The following is a 25,421-nucleotide window of genomic DNA, read 5'->3' as shown; positions in this document are numbered from 1 at the left end:
GTACTATTCACAAAAATTTTTTAACAGCTACAAGTTTTGACAGAGATTTTAACTGGTCTAAGATTCTAATTAACCTAAATTGCTATTTAGAATAGATTTACTATTATTTCAACCCTTTCTGTCAAAGAAACAGCAAAAATTAGCCCCATGCTTATTTCAACTGAGAACACCCCCTTGAAGCTAATCTCAATATGACTTGGGCCAAAACCGGTTTGGCTCGGTGGATGGAGCATCAGCCTGCGGACTGAAGGGTCCCAGGTTCGATTCCGGTCAAGGGCATGTACCTGGGTTGCGGGCACATCCCCAGTGGGAGATGTGCAGGAGGCAGCTGATCGATGTTTCTCTCTCATCGATGTTTCTAACTCTCTATCTCTCTCCCTTCCTCTCTGTAAAAAATCAATAAAATATATTAAAAAAAAAAAAAAATATGACTTGGGAGCCAATAAACTCATAAGGGTACAGAGTCCCATAACGGAGAACACAGGCTAATGCAGAGTCTGAGGCTGGTGGGACAGCAGTGCAGGGACAGGGCCTACGAGGGCAAAAGGCACCTCTAGAATAAGAGGAGTTGGAGAAAAGACCTTTCAGGGCAAGGCAAAAACTATTTAAAAAAATTCCCAAGGCCTTTGAGTCTGATATAGTCCCTAAGTACAAAGCCAACTCTTAGAAACACTTGGGGATAGGGGCACCAAGAGACTCCAACTCCATCCACCTTTTTTCTCTCTGCACCTAATCTGCAGATACAACAAAGCCTATGCTACTTGTTATGTCCCTACCACCAAGTCCTCTTTCCCGCATTGCTACCAATGACCTAGTTATAGGAGACCTCCACACTACAGTGAACTACAGCCACACAGTGCAGTATTCAGCTGCCATAACACTGCACGAGAAGAGTCTGTGAACCAATGTGGAAATGTATAATAGATCGCTGCATGAAAAGATGGCAAAACCAGGATTTCAGGCGGTAGGGTTATAGGTGCTTTTCTTTTTTGATTCTGTATTTACCAATAGTTTAAAATAAACTGGCTTTATAATTCTAGTTTTTAAAAAATGTGCCTAATGTTGAGTTGTAATTTCAATCTCCATTTATATCAGTTCAGATTGAACTCTTTCAAATTCTATCACAAGTAGGAGTCGTGTTAACAAAATATCTGCTTAAAATAAACAAACTTTTCCTGATTAGATATCCTATCTCAACTAAAGCACAACTGTAAACAGACTCTGAGTATATATATATTTTTTTTTTCTGAGTATATTTCTTGGTGTGAATCAAAAGCAGCCTCAGGGGCCCCAAAGAAGGGCATTAAAGTAAACTAGTGGTTCCCAAAGTATAATACAAATATGACTGGTAGCATGTCAGGTAATATTACAAGGCACATGAAGGAACATTTTTATTTTAATAGTATATCACATACTAATCACTAAAGTGAAAATTCATTTAAGGAAGTAGAAAATAAAGAACAATTAAGATATAAAAGCATCTTTCATTTTCCTGTTTCATGAAAAGGGAAGTTTGCGGCCACTCTACGTACATTTCGTGAAGAAACTATAGGATCTATACTGTTGGCCCATCAAGTTGCTGGGAGAAGAAATGAAGCATTGTGTCTGTAGCGCACAGGTCAAGCCGCTGAAATGACGATTGTCTCTGGTTCCTGGAGATGGCAAAGGGCCTGTAGGTAGATGGGAAAAAACTTTGAATTAGATGCTCCATGGCTGTGAAGAAACATTGCCAGCACCAAATAATTAATTGTTCCTAATAAAATTAAGTCACAAAAATCTTGAGCTTTTTTATTTATTATTGATTTCAGAGAGTAAGGGAGAGGGAAAGAGAGATAGAGATAGAAACATCAATGATGAGAAGGAATCACTGATCGGCCACCTCCTGCACATACCCCCTACTGGGGATCGAGCCCTGCATATCAGATATTTACATTACGATTCATAAAAGTAGCAAAATTACAGTTATGAAGTAGCAACGAAAATAATTTTATGGTTGGGGGTCACCACAACATGAGGAACTGTATTATTAAAGGGTCGCGGCATTAGGAAGGTTGAGAACCACTGCTTTAAACCCTATGCATTCCATTACAAAGAACATGCTTTGTTCATTTACATTTCTAAAAACCACACAAAGTACTCTAGCATTACATCTAAGAGAAGATAGTTAAATAAACAAATCTCACCATTACTGGGAACAGTCTTCAATGCCAAAGTCGAAGCTGTTTGAATGGTGTGTGGGTAAAGCTGCCTGGACCATAATAGACCTGTAAAGTTAAAAAAAAATAAAAAAATTAAGATACATTTTTCCATGAAAAAGCACTTTAAAAACAGTCAAGCCCACATTCACAGTAATATCAATATCTATAGAATAAAAGAACCAAGACAAGCCCTGGCTGGAGCGCTGGCCTGCGGACTGAGGGGTCCGGGTTGGATTCCGGTCAAGGGCACGTGCTGGGGTTGCGGCTCGGGATCCCCAGCAGGGGGCGTGCAGGAGGCAGCTGGTCACTGATTCTCATCACTGATGTTTCTATCTCCCTCTCCCTTCCTCTTTGAAATCAATGAAAATACATTTCAAAAAAGACAGCCCAATTTAAAAATGGGAAAAGATTTTAAAAGACTGTCTCCAAAAACACCATATACAAATGGCCAATAAGCAATGAGAAAATCTGCTCATTAGCCATAAAAAATGCAAATCAAAATCACAGATATCAATTCACTCTCACGAAGATGACTATAATGAAAAGGGCTGACAACAAACGTTGTCAAGGATGGAGAGAAATAACCCTCAGGTGCTGCTAGAACTAGATGACGACAGCTAACAGCCAACAGGTAAACTGACCTTCGAAACAGCCCTCTTTCAAATAAAGGTACCGCCAGCCCGGGATCTAACAGTCGGACACCCACGCGACTCAAGCTGTAGGACAGCCTCTCTCCCTTAAGCTCTGCGGGCCGCCCTCCACCTCGAACCCCGCGTCGACATCACCGTGGGTCGCGCCGCCACTACGGCGACACTTGCCTGCGATTCCCGGCCCCGCTCTGCCCACACACAGGACAGGAACGACCTGGAGAACTGGAAGGGGCCTTGGACCCTCGCGCTACAGACCGACCCTGGAACCGAGAGGGCGAGGGCGCGCGCAAGGTCACACAGCGCATCTGGGTGGGGAGCCGGCGTGAGGGGCCCAGGGTCCGCGCGCGGCTCCACGCTCCTCTTCGCCCGGACGAGCTCCCGGCCGCCTCCCCGCTCGTAGTCCCCGCTCCGCCCAAGGCCCCCACTCCGTGTCCCTGCTCTCACCCGCGGGCACGCGGCATAGCGCGGGGAGGCAGCCCGCTGCGCGAACCGCCGCCGCCATGCTGGAGCCCCCGCAGCGCCTCGTCCAGGCAGGCCTCCCCACCACCCGCCAGACTGCAGCGGGTCGCAGAGCCGGCCTCTGCTCCCCAGGCCTCAATCCCCGAGGCCAGATGGGAGCGCCGCAGCGCAGCCCGGGGTGGGAAACTTTCCGGACTGGCACCGAAAGAAACGAGTCCGGCGCGGCTGCGGACAGCCTCGCAGGGTCCTCACTTGAGGACCCAAGGGCGGGGTTGGGGCTGGTCCCCGCGGATGGAGGGCGGGGCTAGGGCTCGCTCAGCGTTCTCTCGCGAGAGGTGAGGGGGCCACGCGGTTTCCGAGGCGACGGGCGCGGGCCTTTGACCTCCTTCTCCCGCCCGCACGCGCTGGGCCTGGGGACTTAGCATCTGGGTGGGCGACACACAGGCGGCAGGGAATGGTTCTAAATGGAGCCCATGCGGTAAGGCAGACAAGGGGTATGGCGCAGCCGTTCATACCCCCTCCAGTCGCGCTCTGGAGTCCATTCGCTTTGTTCTGATTCTCAGGTTTGGCCACACACTTGTGTACCAAGTCTGGGCTACAGTTTTTATTCAGTTTTAAATACACGGACGTTTTGTAGGAAGCTAGGAATCCTGCTCAGACAAACCTCCGATTTTCAAAGTTAGTGTAAATTTTTCAAATACAGAAAAGCAAAACTAGTGACAAGCTAGAGCCCGAGGTGATCAAGATTGATGGTTGCTTCATCTACTACTATTTTCTTCTTTGCTGAACTGAACAACTGGTTTCACTCCTGCCTCTTATGATGCGGCCCATTTAAGTAGACTTTTAACATCAAATTGGCCCATTTAAAGGATAGAGGTTGATCACGCTCAAGTACTGGCAGGGTTTTGGGGAACTGGCACACGGATTGATTGGGGAGGGAGAGTTGCTGATTAATAATTCGTGTTTGGTAGGGTGCCTGCGAAGGTGGCCCCCCGTCACGTCCTTCTCTTCATGTGCTTGCATGTCATTCCTTTGCCTAGTTGTGGAATTCGTGTCACGTCCTTTGAATCCAGGCTGACCTACCACTGCTTTGATCAACTGATAGTGGTACCGGGCTTCCTTAGGAGGCAGAAGAGAGAAGCCTGGAAGGTAGATCAATAGTATCAAGGGATGGACCTGGGCACCAATTCAGTCCTAACAGGAATCCTCATTTTGGAGTGTGGTGAAGAAGGGAATTTTATTTAGCAAAAAAAACCCAGCTCAAATGTGATGCAGCATAGCTGTGAGCCAGCCCAGGGGCCAGGCCCCTCACCAGCTAGACAGCTCTGCTCTGCTCCTCAATGGTCTGCTCTGCTCTAGTGAGACAGCTCCATGGTTCAGCCCAGCCAGGGAAACACAACCACCTTTCTTTGGTGGAAAGGACAAGGGCCTGCCTAGAGCCTGAGAGAAGCTGGGTTAGAGAGACAGAAGGTCCCACCCCTGGTCCCTGATTGGTCTGTTCCCATGTAAATCCAAATCCTCTCAGTTTGATTGGTCCAAAAGGCACTGACATGATTGATCAGAATCGATGTTGGTTGGAGCTATGCAGCTCCAATTGGATAGGGAAAGCCTCAGTCCTACTGGTTGAAATAAGATTCCAGGACCTCCTTTATGAGAGATGGCAGAAACAGTGCAGGAGGCCATTCAGTGCAGGCTTCTTCCTGAAGTGGTTTGCATGCAGTTTGGGTCCAAGTGGCTGCTAAGCTCCACTGTAATAGTTACCCGAAGTTTACTGGCTCTCAGGTTCATATCATGTTGCCTCTGCAATTTAGGTTGAGAACAGGAGCTACCATAGATCAGAGTCATCTTGATTAAAAAGAGTTAGCTTGTACTAGGACAGTCCCTCAGACATTTAAAGTCCAGATGAGGAGGCTGAGCCCTGAATTCAGGGAACCAGTTTAGAGTGGATCCATGCAGACAGGCAGGATCTAGGGGTCCAAGAGTTTGGCCAAAGCAGAGGGGAGCAGGCAGGTGGGATGCACTGGAGCCACCTGGACAGCTGAGATCAGAATGCCAGTCTAGAAGGCTAAAAATCACGTGTATTTCTTCCCGGATAGCCAAGGTTCACAGGAGCAGAAATAGCAAATATTTTACATTAGTTTAATTTGCTCTCTCACCTTTTCCCCAATGCCCTTCTGTTTCGCCCACCCAAGTCACTTTATATACCTGGATGCCTGCAACAACTTTGTTGCTAGTCTTCAGCCTAAAATTGGTCCCTTCCTCTATTGTATATTTGCTGTGTTAACCATTCTTGTGCACCTACTGTTGCCGCTGAAAGTCTTCATACTGCCTACAGGATAAATTTTCACCCCTCAGTTTGGCGTTTAATGCCCTCTTCAGTCTGCCCTCACCTCCTGCTGCTCCTGACAAGAATCCCTATTTCAAACAAAGGAGCTTGCTTACCATACCTCAGACGTGTCTCCATACTTCCTAGCCTTTAGTCTAAAGGTCACAATGTATAATCCTGTTTATATGACACTCTGGAAAAAGCAAAACTAAAGGTACAGAACAAAACAGTGGTCACAAGGGGTTGTGACAATACCTTACCTATAGTAGCTTGTTAGTCTGTTTGTTTAAAAGGGGAGACTTGTTCCTGAAATAGGATTTTATCATATGCTTAGTGTGATCATCAGTTTTCCCTGAAGCTCTAGCTCAGTGGTTCTTAGTTTTAGCTGCTCATTAAAATCACCTGGAGATCTTTTCAAATGCTCACTCCTCAGATTGGGCCTCAATCTCTACAGCTCTTCAGGTGATTCTGTTACCAGGAAACCCCCGGTTGGGCTTGGGCTGCCTGTCGCTGTGTCCAACAAAGGCACGGCTGAATCATATTAGGCGTTTATTGAGAAGGCTAGCCAACCAAGAAGAGAGGGTGCTTACAAGCACCAAATCCTGTCTTCCGGCAGGTGCAGGATTATAAAGGGGACGGGGCTAGGGCAGTGATGGCGAACCTCTGAAGCGCGAACTCATTTTTTTGGTTTATTTTTCTTTGTAAAATGGCATTTAAATATATAAAATAAATATCAAAAATATAAATCTTTGTTTTACTATGGTTGCAAATATCAAAAAATTTCTCTATGTGACACAGCACCAGAGTTAAGTTAGGGTTTTTCAAAATGCTGACACGCCGAGCTCAAAAGGTTCGCCATCACTGGGCTAGGGTGAGGCAGCCCCGGAGGTCCGCAGACGTCAACTATTGTCTTTAGTCATCAGGCGATGAGATGATGTTGATGAGATGATGTTTTGACTCCTGGTTGGCCCGCCTGACCCTGCTTATCGGTGCTGCTTGCTGGATTCACAGCTGAGATACCTCCTCAAATCGTTTCACACAGGCCTTGAAAAGGAAACTTAAGAAAAACCTAAACCCCTATTCACATATGTATATGTGTCCTAAGATTTAAAATAATAGGATTCCTTTTCAGATTAATTCAGGTGCTCTATCAGAATGTACGCTCCCTACCAATTCCCGTGCAGCAAAGGTTGAGAATCCCTGCGATGCCTCCCCCAGGGCCCTTTCCAGCGGCACCGAGGAAGGCAGGCTGGTGTGCCCGCAGCTATTGGCCAGTCGGGCAGATCCCCGGTCAAATACACTTATGTCCTCGGCTCTTCTCTTCTTCCGCGCAAGAATGTGCACATACCCTGCCTCAGGCCCAGCCCCGTCCTCGGAACCAAATTCTGTGTCTCTCTGGCTCACATCTCAGAATCAAATTCCTGACCGCGGACAAGCTGAAGCAGAAACAAGCCCCTTCCGAGCGCCAGAAGGCTCGTGTCCCAGATGTCCCGGGCGGTGAAAACCAGAGGAAAGACACATTCCCGACTGGAGGAATGCGCCACCACGCGTGGTCAACACTGCCAGGGTGACGACAGCCTCGGCACCCACACCCGCTGCCTCTCACTGCGGCTACCGCAGTCACGCCTCAGGGTCGCCGATCCTTTCAGAGGCGCAGGCCGACGCATGTTTCATACGTCATGCTGAAGCGCGCCGGCCGCGGAGACTTCTGGGAAATGCAGTCCGAACGAAGGCCGCGCTCTGATTGTGCGCGCAGGCCCTTTGCGCAGACTCTGCCTTCCCGACCTGATGAAGCGCGGTTTTCCTGGGTCCTGAGCGCCGAGTCCCGGAGGTGAGGGCTGTAGAGACGCGTCTGATGCGGAGTGAGCGCCCGGCGTGAGGAGAGCACACTGAGACCCTGGGGGCGGTGGTGTGGGTGCAGAATTGGGGGACACGGCGGAGCCTGCGTGTGTTTGTGTGCGTGTGTGTTCGTGTTCTCTCAGATACACCCGGATACACTATACACTGTACGTCTGTCACCTGCCAACTTTCAGGTTGGAAGGTGGGAGCCTTCTGTCAACGAAAACTTCAGGAGGCCTTTTTGAGAGACCGAAGACAGTTTTACTCAGCAGTGGTTTGCAGACCAGGGAGCCGGCCTCCGGGATGAACCGCAGGGGAGGTGGGGCAGAGTTCTTAAAGGCAGAAAAACCGCAAGAAGCTGACCGTTACGGGATTGGTTGCCGCGGGGAGCAAAGCCATAAGTGTACACTATACCTTTTCTGGTTGATGAGAGCAACCGGTCTTTCTAGTTTCTGTTAATCCATGGTCAGCAGGTAGAGGTAGGAGATATGGCCAACGCTTGTGGTCATGAGACATGGGCAGCAGGGCTGTCACAAGACTAGGACCATTGCTCGGTTTCCCTTGGAGCTCATGAAACAAACTTGTCAAACAGGTAGCGATTAAACAGACAATACAGGGAGTGCAGTTTGTCAGGTAGACAGAGTCAGAGTCCAAACTGCAGAGCTACTTAGTCACTCAAGCAGAGCCAGAGACCACATTGCAAAAAGTTACAGGTACTGGACCACAAAGTCATCACATTAAAATACTCAACTCCTCTCGCCCCTTCTTCCCATTATGGGTGCTTACTAAAGGTGGGTGGAGCTGACACTCGTGTAGGGTGCCGCCCACTTCGGTCCTTCTTTCCCAGAACCCACCTCAGATTGACAGGTTAGTGACTAAACTGAGGGTTAGCAAGAACATTGTATAAAGACAGCCAGCATCCATGTTCCCAGGGCAAGATTGGGAAAAAGAGTTACAGAAAGATGCAGTGTTAGTGGGAGGAAGAAAGTCAGGCTAGTGCAGTATCAGAGCAGCTACAGCAACTTAGAGAAGAAGAAACTTGTCAAAACAATCAAAAGCTGCAGAGAAATAGACAAGGAGAGAAGGATGATTGGAATTAGAGCTCAGAAAGGCATTGTTAATTTTCAAGCATGCAGTTTCAGTTGTGTGAAGGGTGGCAGGAGCAGAATAAGGATTTAAGAGGAATAGGTGCCCTGGCTGATGTGGCTAAGTAGTTATAGTGTCATCCCGTGCACGGAAGGGCCTCAGATTCAATTCCCAGTCAAGGGCACATACCTGGATTGCAGGTTCAATCCCCGACCCCAATCGGGCACTGCGGGAGGCAATCAATAGATGTGTCTCTCCCTTTTCTCCCTCTACTTCTCTTTCCCCTTCTCTCCCACTCTAAGAAAAATCTATGGGGGGAAAAAGTCCTCTGGTAAGGATTACCACCCCCCCCCAAAAAAAAAAAATAAATAAAAGGAAAGAAGAAGAACAGGTGGTGGTGATGTGTAGTAGATAGGTATATGTTACTCATCCAAGAAGTTTGGTCATGAAAGGAAAACCTAAATGAGAACTATTTTGCTAGAGGGAAGCCATGGGATTCAGTGAAGATCGTTTCAGATAGAGGAGGACTGTATCTGTATGAACATATGGGAAGAAGGTACTGGAGAGATGGGAGATGTTGGAGAAAGAGAAACTGGGCAATGCAGGGAGCTGATTCTGTGCAAGAACAATAGTGGAAAATAACATAGGACACAGTTGTGAGATACTAAGGTAAAGTCCTAGAGACAGACATTTCTGTTTTGTTGACCTCACTCCCCTTCTGCGTAGTGCAGTGGTCGGCAAACTCATTAGTCAACAGAGCCAAATATCAACAGTACAACGATTGAAATTTCTTTTGAGAGCCAAATTTTTTAAACTTAAAACTATATAGGTAGGTACATTGTTATTAACTTAATTAGGGTAATCCTAAGGCTTAGGAAGAGCCACACTCAAGGGGCCAAAGAGCTGCATGTGGCTCGCGAGCCGCAGTTTGCTGACCACGGGTAGTGCATAATATTCATTGAATGGTAGGATGAATGGGTTTGTATTGGGCAGTAGAAAGGAAAGGAGCTTTCATTAATTGAACAAGCTGTAAGATAAATGCTTTACATTAATTGTCTCACTATTTACAACTATTCCATGAAGTAAGCATAAGTAATCAATAATTCCAGGTCTGTGGTTGCTTTCTCCCTCATGGTTCTGCCTCCCTTGGCACTCGCTCTTGTGAAGCTCAGTGTAGTAAAAGACAGTGTTCCACTAAAATTGAAGGTTGGAGTAGCTATGGAGCTAGGGCAGGAACAGTAAAAGCTTTTAGACAAGGGCTCATTTGAAGGTATAGAATAAGAATTTGAAGAGCGTTTTCTCCAGAAACACTGATATCCAGGAATGGCACTGTACAGAATACTACTTATGATGATAGTTTCATTTCATCCCCATAAATCAATAAGGTAGGTACTGTGTTGCGGTTTAGGAAATTTAGGCTTTGTAAAAGGCTGAGGTAAAATTTGAACCCAGGTCTGTCTAGCAGTTTTTAACCTCTGTCCTATAATGACTTATTTTCATTAAAAGATAGCACAGTACCTGGTCAGTAGCAAATGCTAAAAAATATGCTAGTTATTAATATGATGTTTAATGGTGTTCCACCGTATAGATGAGCTGGATCATAAATTAATCAAATTTCCTATTTAGAAATTTAGGATATTTCAAATTTTTTTCTGTATTATTGTAAGGATTAAATGCTTAGAAAGTTTCCACACATAGCACCAAATGATGGTTAAGACAAAACTTAGCATTTATTCTTATTTCCTTAGGATAAACTGGGGAAGAATTGCCGGATCAAAGACTATGTATATTTCCAGGCCCTTGATACAATTTGCAATGATCTTTCTAAAATCTAATGATGACGCTCCATGCTTAAATCCTTCAGTGACCCCCATGCCATGTGTAGAAAAGGGACCATACAAAGCTCTCCTGGATCCAGCTGGCTGCTGGCTGCTTCTCCATCCTCTTCCTTTCCCACAGCTCTGCTTGCAGCGAGACACCTGCCATTCTAAAGTAGTTACAGCTGTCAGTCCTTTCCATGTAAAGACCTGCCCCCTTGTTTTTGAAAACTAGGTGTTTTTCCTGCCTAGAATCTTCTCCCACAAATCACGGCTTATCTTAGATCCCATTTCTGCCCAGAAACCTGCCCTGTTCCTCCCTCCCTCCATCTGGGTTAGGCAAGCCTCTGATGTGCCCTCATAGTTTGCTGTGCATATCTCTTTAAAGCACTTAGCCTTTCTGCAGTGAAATGTTATTTTGGTTATTTGTTTGTCCTGTGTGCTAGGCTATAAGCTTTTAAAGGACAAGGAAAGTGTCATATGGTTTGGGGGCTTGGTATCAATAGTTAGGGCTGATACATGTTGTCTGGATGAATGAAAAATAAGGATCAGTTAACATACTTGCAGGAGAGCAGTCAGCAAGCCATACCTCTTCCTCCTTCGCAGGACCACACTCTCTCCCCATCCCACTCTCAAGTCCCAGCAATGTTTGATTTCACTGTTTTAATAAGAAACTGAGACATACTAGCTAAAGAGAGTAGTGGTAAGGGTTCACACAAAGCCTAAGAGGTCGGGGTCTTATGGACATCCAAGAATAAATAAGGCTGGACTCTATGCAAATTGGAGCCCAGGGGTGGTACTTCCGGGCTAGGAATTCTTGGGTCTTTGCTTCAGTGCTTTATCACTAACGTGACTGAGCTGCTCTTCCCCCTGACTCTGTCTAGTCCTGCCTCCAACGCACTCATGGCTTCTGCTTCCTGATAACTTTGGCTCCCCTAATCCTCATAGCTCCTTCTGTCCATCACATCCGTTCAGTTCAGCACCCACTTGTCCTGACATTTCGTAGTTCACATTCATGAGGAAGGATGTCATCTCTTCTAGTCAGATCACATTTCAGTCTTCTAGTCAGCCTGTACCTGCTCAACGTGGCTGCCCACATCCTTGAGCTCAGGGTCATAAATAGGGTATTTTTCCCTTGAAGAGGCTTAGGGTATTTACTTGACATATGTTATCCACGTGCTCATTTGTAAAATTTCTTATGCACTTTATCCAGTAACCATTCAGGGTAATATATATATGTATATATTTAATATTTTTATTGATTTCAGAGAGGAAGGGAGAGGGAGAGAGAGATAGAAACATCAATGATGAGAGAATCATTGATCGGCTGCCTTGTGCTTACCCCCTACTGGGGATCGCACCCAAAACCCTGGCATGTGCCCGACCGGGAATCAAACCATGACCTGGTTCATAGGTGGACACACAACCACTGAGCCACACCAGCCAGGCACCACTCCAGGCAATATTGAACGTGACTTTATAAGTACAGTGTGAGCCTTCATCTGTTTTTCACACACAGGAACAAAACTCTGCCTCTAGGATTATGGTAAAACAAGCACCATATTGTGTCCTAAATAGCAATATCCATGCCTTTTGCTCTGGTTCTGTGGCAGGAGGGGCGTGCCCCTGGCCTTGCTTTACTTTCCTTCCCTTTGTGTAGGGTATTAAGTTGAGGATGAATATATAACTTACTGGTATATGGAGATTTCTTGCTTCCTGGATCAGAAAACTACAAACAAGATGGTCTTTCTCACACTGTCTTTCTCATCCCACACCTTTACTTCCTTAGGACTCTGCCCTTTCCTAATGGAGAGCACCCAGGAGGGAACAGCTGCTGTGGCTCCAACTGCCAGGTGCCAGGTGATGTAGACTTCTCTGTTTTTGAAATGCTTTATCTCCAGAATGTAACCCCTTCTCTTTCTCTGTCCTGGAGCTTTTTTTATCAGACCCACCAGGTGGATGAAGGGCTCCATAAGGAGTGCTTTCCTCCCATTTGATTCGTGGTGTCCCTCAGTGACCTTTTCTTGCCTTGAGCTCATGCTGTGCTCCCATTAGCCTGTCATCAGACACACAGCCCCTGTGGCCTTTGCTCTAAGTGATTTTGCCTAAAAAATGATTATATGATTCTGATTGGAAGGTTTGGGGAACAATGGGCCAGTTTAGTCCTGACTTCTCTTTGTATGGACTAAAAGCAGGCCCCAAACAGTCCAGAGAGTGCTGGGGAATGAGAGCACCTCAGTGAGGTCATGAGTCCTGAGGAGCATGTGGTGGGCACAGTCAAGTGCTTGCCCCCTTCTCATGCAAAGGCGTAGGGTCTTGAATTACATGCTCTGGCTCAAAACTTTTGCGGACACACTGAAGACTCATCTGGGGTTTTAGGATGTGGGGTAAGGATGCAGTCTAACAGAATCACAGGACATTAGAATAAAATGAGAGGGATCCTAAAGATGATCTAATCAATATCAATGTTTTAAGGATATGTTAAAAAAAAAAGACCATGGGTGGAATTTGAATAAAGTTGTAGACTAGATAATAGTAAAAAGTCAATGCTATTTTGTTGATTTTTATAATTATACTGTGATTATACAAGAGAGTACCCTTGTTTTTACAAAATATATATATATACTAAGATATTAATGAGTAAAGGGACATCATGTTTGCAAGTTACTCTTAAGAAGTTCAGGAAGAATATAGGAATATATTCTCCAGAGAGACAGGAAGATAATGCGAATATGGAAGATACTAACATTTGGGTAAGCTGGGTGAAGGGTCCATGGGAATTCTTTGTTTCTTTCTCGCAAGTTTTCTGTAAGTCTCAAAAACAGCCTCCATACTCAGAGCTCAGCTGTGACTATGGTGGCGTGGGATTACGACCAAGGGGAATGATGCCACTTTCCCCAAGGGCGCCAACGCCCTGTTTTGTCAGAACCACTTCCTTCCCCACCTTCACCACCTCCAGAGCTGTCTTTATGACAGTTTTATCTGGTCCGTGCAAAATGAAGGGTTATGAGTAAGGGAGAATGTGATTGTGTTTCCAGGAGTCAGTGACATTCATGGATGTGGCCGTGATTTTCACAGATGAAGAGTGGAGGCATCTGATCCCTATTCAGAGGGACCTCTACAAGGAGGTGATGCTGGAGAACTATCAGAGCATCATCTCACTGGGTAAGGAGCGCTTCCCAGAAGTCTGTGCTAAAATGGATTGAGGGGCTAATAAATTGATCCCTCTTCTCCCACCTGAGTTCTGAACCACTGAGAGACAAGATAGAAGAGTAGGAGGATGTGGCTTAAGTGTACCTTGACAGTGGGCTTCCTAATCTGAACCCCAGCATTGGACAGGCTTGCTCCTTGAACCATAAGCAGGGAGCTGGCTCTCCAGAAGGGGCAAACAAGAGGCCGAGTTATTTATGCCAAGCTCTTCCCCCAGCTCATCAGTCAGGTCACTTACTCAGCTCCATCCAGAGTAAGGGTGGGGCGAGGAGCCATCTTATTGAAGGAAAAGTTCTCCTTAGAGAAGCAGAGGAGAGGCATGTTTCACTTTAAAAGAGGGTGGGGGTGGCGTGGGGTGGGAATACAAGGTTGTGCCTCAGAGTAGGTCACTAGAAATGTTTTTGGTTTTGAATATTTATCTTAAGTGCATTTTAGATGCCCACAGATGGGACTCTGCAATTAGAGACTTTCATGACAAAGGGAAAGTGAAGAATTGCTGCTGATGTCAGGTATTCTTGAGAAGTAAAGTTGGGCTCCTGCAGGTGATGAGAACATCTCAGGAGCTTCCAGAATAAGAGGCTGATAGATGCACAGATTCAGAAGCAGGCTTACAATCAACAGCAGGTGTTAATAAGAGGAGTCAAATTGCAGGATTCATGCAAGGCAGCTCAAAAAAGCAAGTGTAACACCCCCTGGATTAGCTTAAACAGGCTAAATATAGAAAACAGAATAGTGCTCATAAAGTATTAAGAGAGACTGCTAAGCCTTTATCAGAGGCTTTGGTGGGATGAAATTCTCGAGAATATAGAATTCATCAGATCAGAAGCCACAGGGAGGTGATGGATGTGGCTTCTTTGTCAGCAGAGAATCAGCATACAACTGGATACATGATCCTAGGGTCCAGTAAGAAAGTGCTTCTCTTTCCCAAGTTGGGGGTCCAATGCAAAGGAAGTTTAGACCTCAAGACTATTTCTAGGAGTGGAATCTATATAACCAAAAATGGGTAAGTTCAGCCCTGCCTGGAGCATCGGCCCACAGACCGAACTATTATGGGTTCGATTCCCCATCAAGGGCAGGTGCCTTGTTCAGGACAGAAAAAAAAAAAAAGCAGTTACCTCAGTTGCAGGTTCTCCGGCTCCTGTGGGGGCAAGTTTCAGAGGCAACCAATTGCTGTGTCTTTCTCACGGTGATTTCTCTCTCCCTCTCCTCCCTCCTGTCCATCTCTCTCTTCCCCTCCTCCCCTCCCTTCCACTCTCTCTAGAAATCAATGGAAAAATATCTGTAAGTGAGGAGTAAACAAACAAACAAAAAATGGATAGTTTCACTTCTAGAAATTTGTCCCAAGTAAATAATAGGATTAGCAGCCCATGCTATACATACATGTTGATCATATTGTGTGTGTTTTTTAATAGAAAAACATTAAAAACAGTCTGAAATATCTGTCAGCAGGAGATTAAATAATTATATTATTCCATACAATATAGTATCGGGTAGCCATTAAAATGGTGAGGTAGATCTGTGCTTAATTGAAATAAAATAATTTTTAAATTTATTGTTATGTGAAAATACCAAGTTTACAAATCAACATTATTTCATTATGCAGTTTTTAACAGAGTATATCTCTACTGAAATGAATAGAAATTTTAAAACAAGAATACAAAGTACATACCTCTAATTTTCCTACAATGAACATGACCGACTTATTTAAATAAAAGCATATCACTAAAGGATAAACAAATAAAGATTCACTTTCATTACACGTTTTTACTCAAGATGATCTGTCTTCATTTTTAGCTTCCCTGAGCCAAGGACTGTTTCCACCCATCCTACCAGTGCTAAAGCCCATGTACCTCTGGAGAAAGAATAAACACATTCATTCAAGGGGATTTTATCAACTTCTTGACCAAGTGCAACTTGATCCTTTTTAGAACCTTAGTGTTGACCTCTATCTAGATGTCCCTGCATTTTCTGAATTACTTTGTATTCTGCATTCTTGGCACACATGGTCTGCCTTCTGTGTTTTCTCCCTGAAAGTCCTAGAGGCCGTGATGAAGTTTTGGAGTGGTTGTGTATATTTGTCACATATCTGGCTTGTTTCTCCATGAGCAGGACTTCCAGTTCCTCAACCTGATGTGATTTTCCAGTTTAACAGAGAGGATAAACCTTGGATAATTGATCTTCATGGACCTGATGAAGGAAGATGGCCAGAGAACATTTCTCTAGGTAACTGTATATGAGCAGGGTAGGGCAGTTTGTTTTGTTTTGTGGTTATTTGGGGGTTTGTGAGAGGGAGCATTGGCTATCATCTTTTTCTCCAATTCAGATCTTCTGCTTTCGTGCTATTCTCTCTTTTTAAAAATATATTTTTTTATTGATTTTCAGAGAGGAAGGGAGAAAGATAGAAACATCAGTGATAAGAGAGAATCACTGTTGGGCTGCCTCCTGCACGCCCCCTACTAAGGATTGAGTCCACAACCCAGGCATGTGCCCTGACTGGGAATCAAACCATGATCCCTGATTCATACGTTGGTGCTCAACCATTGAGCCACACTGGCCAGGCTAGTGCTATTCTCTATCACCCACCAGGTTTCAATTTTTTGACATCTAAAGCTATTATTCATCTTTTTAAAAAAAAAGAATCCTCGCCTAAGGATATGTTTACTGATTTGAGAGAGAGAGAGAGAGAGAGAGAGAGAGAGAGAGAGAGAGAGAGAGAGAAATACTGATGTGAGAGAGAAACATTGATCAGTTGTCTCCCATATGTGCCCTGACCAGGGATGGAACCTGCAACCTAGGTATGTGTGCTGACCAGAATTGAGCCTGCCACCTTTTGGGTGCACAGGATAACACTCCAACCAACTGAGCCACCTGGTTGGGGCTGGTATTATTTCTCTTTTTTCACCAATGCTACCCTCCGATCTGTCATGTTGCCTATTCACGATTTGATATTCCTATTTCTCACCATCCTTTCCACTTTGCATACTCTCATAATTACCCTGGGCCTGCTCCATGGAAATTCTTTTCTGAGATGTCCAACATCAGTTCTATTCCCTGCCTTCTTCTGTAGTCCCAAGTCTCAGTCTTTACCTAAACTGTGTAGCTATTTGCGGAGCAAGCAATGCAGTGACCATATTACTTTTCAGATTTATCATAGTACCTCTTCTTTCTGCTGTAATATTTTCTATCCCAGGAAAAAAACTGCATCTCTGTTTTCTGTCCATTACAGACTGGGAGACAAAGCCTGAGATTCAAGGTGAGATTCAAATTGATTCAGAAGAAAAGTCAGAAGGAATGTCAATGGAAAAGCTTGGAAGAAAAAGTCCTCTGTGTACTAAATTGGAAGTTCATGCACTAGAAGGTGGATTGGAAACAGAGAAGGAAAGTCCTATAGTGGAGACTTGTAAGAAATCCTTTTCCCAGGAGGAAAGCTTGCAGCAAGGGTTAACCCGTCCCAAGAAAATTCTCACTAAAGACAGAGACCAGGAATGCAGTGATTGTGGGAAGACCTTTTTTGACCACTCATCCCTTATCCGCCATCAGAAGACTCACACGGGAGAGAAGCCCTATGACTGTCATGAGTGTGGGAAAGCTTTTTACAACCGTTCAGCTCTAACTGTACATCAGCGAGTTCACACTGGAGAGAAGCCCTTTAAATGCCGTGAGTGTGGGAAAGCTTTCAGTCGTAGGTGCAGTCTCAGCAGACACTTGATGTCTCACACTGGGGAGAGCCCCTACGAATGTAGCACATGTGGAAAAGCCTTTTTTGACCGTTCATCCCTAACTGTACATCAGCGAATTCACACCGGAGAGAAACCATTTAAATGCAGCGAGTGTGGGAAAGCCTTCTTTGACCGTTCATCCCTCACTCGACACCAGAGAATTCATACTGGAGAAACTCCTTATGAATGTAGTCAGTGTGGGAAAGCCTTCAGCCAGAAAAGCATTCTTACTAGACACCAGCTCATCCATACCGGCCGGAAGCCGTATGAATGTACTGAGTGTGGGAAAGCCTTTTATGGTATCTCATCACTGAACAGACATCAAAAAGCTCATGCTGGAGAGCCTCACTTCCAGTGCAGTGAGTGTGGGAAAGCGTTTTTTGACCGCTCATCCCTTACACAGCATCAGAAGATTCACACTGGAGACAAGCCCTATGAATGCAGTGAATGCGGGAAAGCCTTTAGCCAGAGAAGCCGGCTTACACGACATCAGAGGGTTCATACAGGAGAGAAACCCTTTGAATGCAGCGTATGTGGGAAAGTGTTTAGTTCTAAATCATCAGTTATTCAACATCAACGGCGCTATGCCAAACAGGGAATAGACTGAATTGAGTGAAATTTTTAGTCAAAGGACCTCCATGAAAACTTAAAATAGGTCTTCCTCATCTTAAACTGATCAATTAATCATTCTACCTATTCTGGCTACTGCTCTCTTTTCCTGCCTCTGCTACCACAGTGTTTGAATAAAAACTATATACCGTGTTATAGAACAGATGTGGGATGCTGGAAATTAGGGTGCAATTGTAAAGAGTCAACATTTTGCAGAAGTTTCTCAGACAATAGGATAAATGTTAGGAGGTGATCCTCAGACACACCTCTTATCTGAGTCCCCTGGTATCCCAGCACTTTAAATAACTGGAGGCTATAACAGGAAGGGAAAGACAAAATTATATCAGAGCAGGACTGATTTACTCAAATAGTTATTTTATAGCTGTTAGTCCCTCTCTCTTGAAGCTTTTTTGCACACTGATCTTTTTGTGTGTCCCAACTTTTAGATATCTTTAATACTGCTACTACGAATAGCTAGCACTTATTGAGCACTTATTATGGGGTAAGCACTCAACTACAAGTTTTGCAAGGAGATTATTTGGTCCTCTCAAATAATCCTATCCGGTGTGACTCAGTGGGTGACCTCGACCTATGAACCAGGAGGCCATGGTTAGATTCCTGGTCAAGGTACATGCCTGGGTTGTGGGCTCGATCCCCAGTAGGGAGCGTGCAGGAGGCAGCCAATCAATGATTCTCATCCTTGATGTTTCCATCTCTCCTGCTCCCTTATTCTCTCTGAAATCAATAAAAACATATTCATTAAAAAAACAAACCCTATTAAGTAGGTACTCTTACTACCTGAATTTTACAGGTGAGCAAACTGGAGTTTGGAGGGGTTAAATAAATTGCCCAAGGTAACAGCTAGTAAAAGGTGAGGCCAGTTCTTGAACAGGTCTACCTTCAAAATCCATTCCTTTCACCATTATGGTATAAAGTTGGTTTTATAATTTATATACATGTATTATCTACTTAGCTAAATTATAAGCACTTTGTAGCTCTCACAGTGCCTTGCAAATAATAGGTGCCCAATAAATATTTATCTGAATGAATGACTTTTCTTCTTACCCAGTTCCATTTAAAACACCTAATAGATTCACATCCTTTCTTTGAATTCTTTCAGTCTAGCCTACACCTTTATCATCAAAAGGTCCCATTACTGCAGTAGTCACTTTCTGGTTCCAATTCTTCCAATCTCACCATTGAAGAGAGTTATGCTATGATGTCATCACAAGTAAACCCCCCCCACCCCCCCAATAAACAAAGATTCATTTCTCACATAAAACATGATGTGAGTCTGTCTACTCCAAAGTCAAGAGAAAGCTGGAGGATTTTGTAGAATATTTTTAATGGCCATCACTTCTGTCCACATCTCATAAAACAGAACCCACCACCAAGAGGCTAGAAAAGTAAACAAGCACCTCAATATTTGGTTAATATCAATAGCTGTTGGTTACATTTTGCATATTACTGTTAGGCCATTCTTTCCAAATGACCCTTCTACCATCTTTGTCTTATGCAGGATGCAAAATTGCTCCTCAATTGAAGTGTCCCTGAATATAAAGGTTTAGCTTGATGTGATCCCACATTGCTGAACTTTTAAGTCTTGACTCTCCAAAATCTTCGTTCCCTAGGCCCAGCCCAATATTTTTATTTTACCAAATAAAATAACTTTAGGCATTTGCTTAAGGTGAACCCCAACTTGCTAATGTCCCTGTTGATCTTGGCCCATCTTTCTTAGAGCAGATGAAGGATTTCCATGTGTGGACTTCTGAAGCCACATGAAGAAAAACACTCTAGAACAGGGGTGGGCAAACTTTTTGACTCGAGGGCCACAATGGGTTCTTAAACTGGACCGGAGGGCCGGAACAAAAGCATGGATGGAGTGTTTGTGTGAACTAATATAAATTCAAAGTAAACATCATTACATAAAAGGGTACGGGCTTTTTCTTTTTTAGTTTTATTCATTTCAAAAGGGCCAGATCCGGCCCGCAGGCCGTAGTTTGCCCACAGCTGCTCTAGAATCTATTGAAGTAGATAATAACTGATAATATTTAATGTTACATAGAAAATAAAAGGGATTATTGATAACCTTTTGGCTGGTGACTGTCTCAGAGTTCTAAATCTTTCATTTACAGCTTTGTTAAATATAAATTGAGGATCAAATATTTCTCTAAGATATTCTGGCAATGTCAGCAAGATGAGACTAGAATTCAGAATTTTAACAGATTTTTGAGTACAGAGGTAAATAAAACTAGTGGGGGTATCAATATAATAGTTCTTTGTTACCTTTTTAAATTTGGTATTCAGAGGATTTGTTGTTGTTCTATAATCCTGCCTCTTACATCTTTTTTTTTATAAATTGATATTTAGAGAGAGTGGAAGGTAGAGAGAGAGAAAAACATCACCTGCAACGGGACACATGCCCTGACCAGGAATCAAGCGGTCAGGTGCATGGGATGACACCCAAATAACTGAGCCTCACCAGCCAAGGGATTTTTTTTAAAAAATGTGAAATACTGTTCCAATTCCTGCTTAAAGTTCTGAAGGGCCATTTTACCTTTTAATTGGTATCTCACAATAGGGCATGTAGTAGTGGAGGCCTTAAATTTTGAGGTTTTCATTACACCTAATGGCCATTAGTAGGATCCAATCTTGGAATCAGAAATTGGCCAAATTAGAAGTATGTCAGCATTCTTAAGACAAAAGGTGGAATACTTGGTACTGTTTGTAGTGTTTTAGCTTAAGACTTTGAAATTAGTTTCAAGGAAATGAAAGAATCTCTCTGGTGCTTAAATAAGCCCTATCTAAATTATAAAAGAAGTGAATACTTACCACACATATTAACAGAAGTACTCCACAAATCAACTCTTCAAAGGAAAGGTTCTGCAATGCTAGGAACTTTGAAATAAAGAGAATATGATAGAGAAAATCTGAGCACTGAATTAACAAATACCTATCTAGTCCCAAACCAAATGCACTTTCTAGAACTAGGAAAATAAACATCAAGCTAATATTGATTTAGGACTGCAAATACTTTACACTGTTGTGCTAATAGCTTTTAGTCCACTCTACATGGAGCTTCATGGAGCTCTGATTTGGGTTATATGTTATTGTTCTTCACTTCAGCTCCAAAAGACCCCTACGTTCCCTGACCTTTGACTCTTCTCCCTCTAACCTGACCTTTAGTGAACCAACCTGTCACCCAACTGTTCTTGTTTCTAGGGTGGTGGTTGTTTTTATCTTTGCTTTAATCTTTTTGATGACTACTAGTAAGATTCCTTGATCTGGCCCTGATATTCCACTGATACCGTGGATACGCTGCCTTCCTTTCTCATCACATAATCACTCATAGCTAGTGAAGAAAAAATATTCATACCAAAATGTTCAAAGTCCAGTTTCAACAGTCAGCTTCAGCCTGTGCAGCTAGGAGGATGGGCCCCAGGCTTAAGAAGTCAGCAATAATGAACCAGAAGATGGGGCTGTCTGATCTCAAGTACCACCAAGTCAAAGTCAACTCCAGACAAAGCTCATCTGAGTAGTCAGTACAAAAGCAGCATGGGTGAGAATATAACTGAAATCCAGGCCACCAAGTCCTATTAGACACGATGTCCTCAACATCAGCATCTGTGAAACCAAATGCAGACTCCTAATGAGAATGAAGATTCCAAATGAGAATTCCTGCTTAGTAATGAAGCAGTTGAGAGAGAGAGAGAGAGAGCATGAGCACCAAGATAAGGACAGGATCCTCATGTCTATCATGTCTAGGTGTGTTTTTTAAGAAGCACAATTACTTTAATTTTTTGGTGCCATGTCAGCACTCCAGCAGATGGATAGAGAATTAACATGGCATTCTCTTTTTTCATCTTGTTAATAAGCATGGATCTGAGACTTTAGAACAAATGGACTGATGGTGAAACCAAGTTGCAGAGGCCACAAAAATCAGTCCCCATGATAATCAAATATCTGGCCCCTGGTATAGTGCCCAAGCTTGTTGAACATGCCAGAGGTACTGTGTAAGGATGTAGATTTCTTTCCATCATTCATGTGTATTAAACCTGTGCAAAGCCTGCAGAAGAGGCAAATGACTAATTATCCTAGGATTAGCTGTTCAATGTATTGAGCCATTTTATAGAACCTCATGATAAAGTAATTTGCAATAGCCAAAGTGCTGATAATGGGCATTGAGTAATGCTTACTATGCCAGAGGCTGTTAGTTGCCTAACCTGTAGTTGTTATTCTTCTCTTCTTTAATAATAGGAACTCTGAGTCTGTTCTGAGGAGCAGAGTGCCCAACAATATTTCTCAGTCTCTCTTGCAGGGAAGTATTAGGACAATGAATTGCTGCTATATCAAATATCAGTCCAATGGTATATGGATATATTAAATACCAAGCCAATGATATCTATATCTACACTAATAAAAGACAAACATGCAAATTGACCACACCTTCGCTATGCATTAAGTCACGCCCACCAGCCAATCAGAGTGACTATATGCAAATTAACCTAACCAAGATGGCAGCCAGCAACCACGGAGCTGGAGCGAGCAGGAGGCTTCCCTCCCACCCGCCCTGGCCAGCTCTGAGCTCCACTCAAAGCAACAAAGTTTCAATTATAGAAGGTAAATAAATCCCAGAATAAAAAGAAAAGAAAAGAAAAAAAGGAGAGGCTGGGAGCTTCTGTTGCTGGAGGGGCTTGGCCAGCCTGAAAACAGCCCTCAGCCCCTCAACCAGACTGGCCAGGCACCCCAGTGGGGACCCCCCACCCTAAAGGGGGTGTGGCCAGCCTGAAAACAGCCATCAGCTTCTCACACAGGCTGGCCAAACCTCCATGGGGTGAGGGTCCCCACTGGGGGGGCTTGACCAGCCTGCAAACAGCCATCAGCCCCTCACCCAGGCTGGCCAGGCATCCCAGCAGGACCCCCACTCTGATCCAGGACACCCTTCAGGGAAAACCAGCCAGCTGCCACCTGTGCACCAGGCCTCTATCCTATCTAATAAAAGAGAAACAAGCAAATTGATCATAACCCCGACACCCTTCCCATTGGCTAATCAGCAGGATAAATTAACTGCCAACCAAGATGGCGGCCGGCAGCCACGCAGCTGAAGCGAACAGGAGGCTTGCTTGCTCCAGTGACGGAGGAAGCCAATGTTCCTGGCCAGCTGCTGCCAGCCTCTGAGCTGCACTCTAAGCAACTATGTAGCAATTATAGAAGCTAAACAAGCTCCAGAGACCTGCTTTCAGCCAACTTCGGCCTCAGAGCTTAGAGCTGCTGTGATGGCAACAGAGTTTCAATTATAGAAGCCAAACAGACCCAGAAACCTGCTTTCAGCCCTCAGAGCTGGAGCCGGCTCTCAGCTCCAGTGACAGCTATAGAAGGTAAATAAATCCCAGAATTAAAAAATGGAAAAAAAAAGGAGAGGCTGGGAGCCTAAGTTGCCCTCCAGCCTGAAAATGGCTCTCAGGCCCTCACCCAGACTGGCCAGGCACCCCAGTGGGGACCCCCACCCTGAAGGGGGTGTGACCAGCTGCAAACAGCCTTCAGCCCGTCATCCAGGCTGGTCAGGCACCCAAGCGGGACCCCCACCCTGATCCGGGACACCCTTCAGGGCAAACCAGCCAGCCCCCACCTGTGCACCAGGCCTCTATCCTATACTACAGGCAGGGTGGGACAGCGTGAGCTGCCATCCGGGCCCCATGTGCAGCCCTGGGCAGCGGGGCATAAGCCCCGCCCCCAGCCGGGACCCCTGTGTGCCACCTGAGCCTCCAGCCGGGACCCTCGTGCTGCCTAAGTCCCTCACTGCTAAGCCCTGCCCCCAGCCAGGACCCTATGACTATTGGAGAACAGGAAAGTGCCACTGGGCCCTGGGTCGCTGTGGTGATCCGGCCATCGGTAAGTAGAAAAGTGCAGCCTGTAGGCAGCCCCCAGCTGTGCCTGATCGGGGAGCAGGAAAGCAAGCCCGGCCTGAGGGCAGCCCCAAACTTTGCCTGCTCCCCAGTTGCCATTGGTAATCTGGGAGCAGGAAAGCAAGCCTGGCCTGCGGGCAGCCCCCCGCTGCGCCTTCTCCCCGGTCGCCATAAGGATCCGGGAGCAGGAAAGCAAGGCTGGCCTGCGGGCAGCCCCAAACTTTCCCTGCTCCCTGGTCGCAATGGTGATCCGGGAGCAGGAAAGCAAGCCTGGCTTGCGGGCAGCCCCAAGCTGGGCCTGCTCCTCGGTTGCCATGGAGACCTGGGAGCGGGAAAACCCAGCCTGTGGGCAGCCCCCAGCTGGGCCTGCTCCCCGGTCGCCATGGCGATCCGGGAGCAGGAAAGCCCGGCTTGCAAGCAGCACCCCCATCCTGGCCAGTTCAAGGGAGAGTACAACATGCAGTGGAGGCCAGGAGCCTGAGAGATCAACACAGAGGGGCTCCTGCTCCAAGCCTCCATGGTGTGGCCAGGGGCAGGCCCCCAGCAGACACACACACACACACACACACACACACACACACACACACACACAGTGCCTGCTCTGAGCCTCCAATGTGGCTGGGGGAAGACCCCCAGTGGGGACACACACACACACACACACACACACACACACACGGCAACTGCTTTGAGCCTATGTGGTGCGGCTGGGGGCAGGCCCTAGCAGACAGACAGACACATACACACACACACACACACACACACACACACACACACACACACACACACGGGACGCCTGCTCCAAGCCTCTGCTGCCAGACAGTGGCCATCAGTAGGACATCTACTGAGGGCTCCCGGACTGTGAGAGGGGCAGGCTGGGCTGAGGGAACCCCACCCCCCAGTGCATGAATTTCGTGCACCGGGCCTCTAGTCCCATATAATAAAAGGGTAATATGGAAATTGACCCTAATAGCAGAACGACTGGGAATGACTGGTCATTATGACACACACTGACCACCAGGGGCAGATGCTCAATGCAGGAGCTGTCCGCGACTGGTGGTCAGTGCACTCCCACAGGCGGAGGTCTGCTCAGCCACAAGCCAGGCTGATGGCTGCTAGCACAGCGGTAATGGCAGGAGCCTCTCTCGCCTCCTCAGCAGCAATCAGGATGTCCGACTGCAGGTTAGGTCTGCTCCCCGCTGGTAAGTGGACATCCCCAAGGGCTGCTGGGCTGCCAGAGGTATGTCTGACTGCCAGCTTGGGCCCATTCCCCCAGGGAGCGGGCCCAAGCCAGCAGATGGACATCCTCCGAGGGGTCCCAGACTGCAAGAGGGCATAGGCCCAGCTGAGGGGACCCCCCCCCCAGTGCACAAATTTTTGTGCACCGAGCCTCTAGTCCTATCTAATAAAAGAGAAACATGGTAATTAGCGTACAACCGCTACCCTTCCCATTGGCTAATCAGGGCAATATGCAAATTAACTGCCAGCCAAGATGGTAGCCGGCAGCCAGGGAGCTTGAAACTAACATGAGGCTTGCTTGCTTCAGTGACGGAGGACTCCAACGTTCCCCGCCTGCCGCTGCAGGCCTCTGACCTGCAACTCTAA

At 45.7% G+C, this 25,421-nt stretch overlaps 2 protein-coding genes across 3 annotated transcripts in view; one reads left to right on the top strand and one right to left on the bottom strand.

Annotated features, from left to right (window-relative positions):
• MRPS5 (mitochondrial ribosomal protein S5) overlaps positions 1–3,545 on the bottom strand; it is a 28,419-nt gene extending 24,874 nt beyond the window's left edge. The window contains exons 1-3 of one of the 2 annotated variants that reach the window (XM_036318514.1): positions 3,293–3,545; positions 2,184–2,264; positions 1,533–1,670 (exon numbers count right to left, since the gene is read on the bottom strand). In XM_036318514.1, coding sequence (XP_036174407.1) covers positions 1,533–1,670; positions 2,184–2,264; positions 3,293–3,350 — 277 coding nt within the window. In that variant the 5' untranslated portion in view covers positions 3,351–3,545. Of the gene's footprint in view, positions 1–1,532; positions 1,671–2,183; positions 2,265–3,016; positions 3,064–3,292 lie in introns of those variants that run through there. The other variant, XM_036318515.1, reaches the window with a different exon arrangement.
• A 2,848-nt stretch (positions 3,546–6,393) lies between these two features.
• ZNF2 (zinc finger protein 2) lies at positions 6,394–22,381 on the top strand. The gene is made up of 5 exons (XM_036318516.1): positions 6,394–7,464; positions 12,165–12,235; positions 13,414–13,540; positions 15,695–15,808; positions 16,812–22,381. Exons 2-5 carry the CDS (start codon positions 12,182–12,184, stop codon positions 17,909–17,911), a joined length of 1,395 nt encoding a protein of 464 aa, XP_036174409.1. The 5' UTR covers positions 6,394–7,464; positions 12,165–12,181; the 3' UTR covers positions 17,912–22,381.
• Positions 22,382–25,421: the final 3,040 nt, after the last annotated feature.

This window comes from Myotis myotis, unplaced genomic scaffold (assembly GCF_014108235.1).
Source record: "Myotis myotis isolate mMyoMyo1 unplaced genomic scaffold, mMyoMyo1.p scaffold_m19_p_71, whole genome shotgun sequence".
Lineage (NCBI taxonomy): Eukaryota > Metazoa > Chordata > Mammalia > Chiroptera > Vespertilionidae > Myotis > Myotis myotis.
Note: the sequence above shows the minus strand (reverse complement) of the source record. Positions and strands in the feature narration are given on the sequence as shown.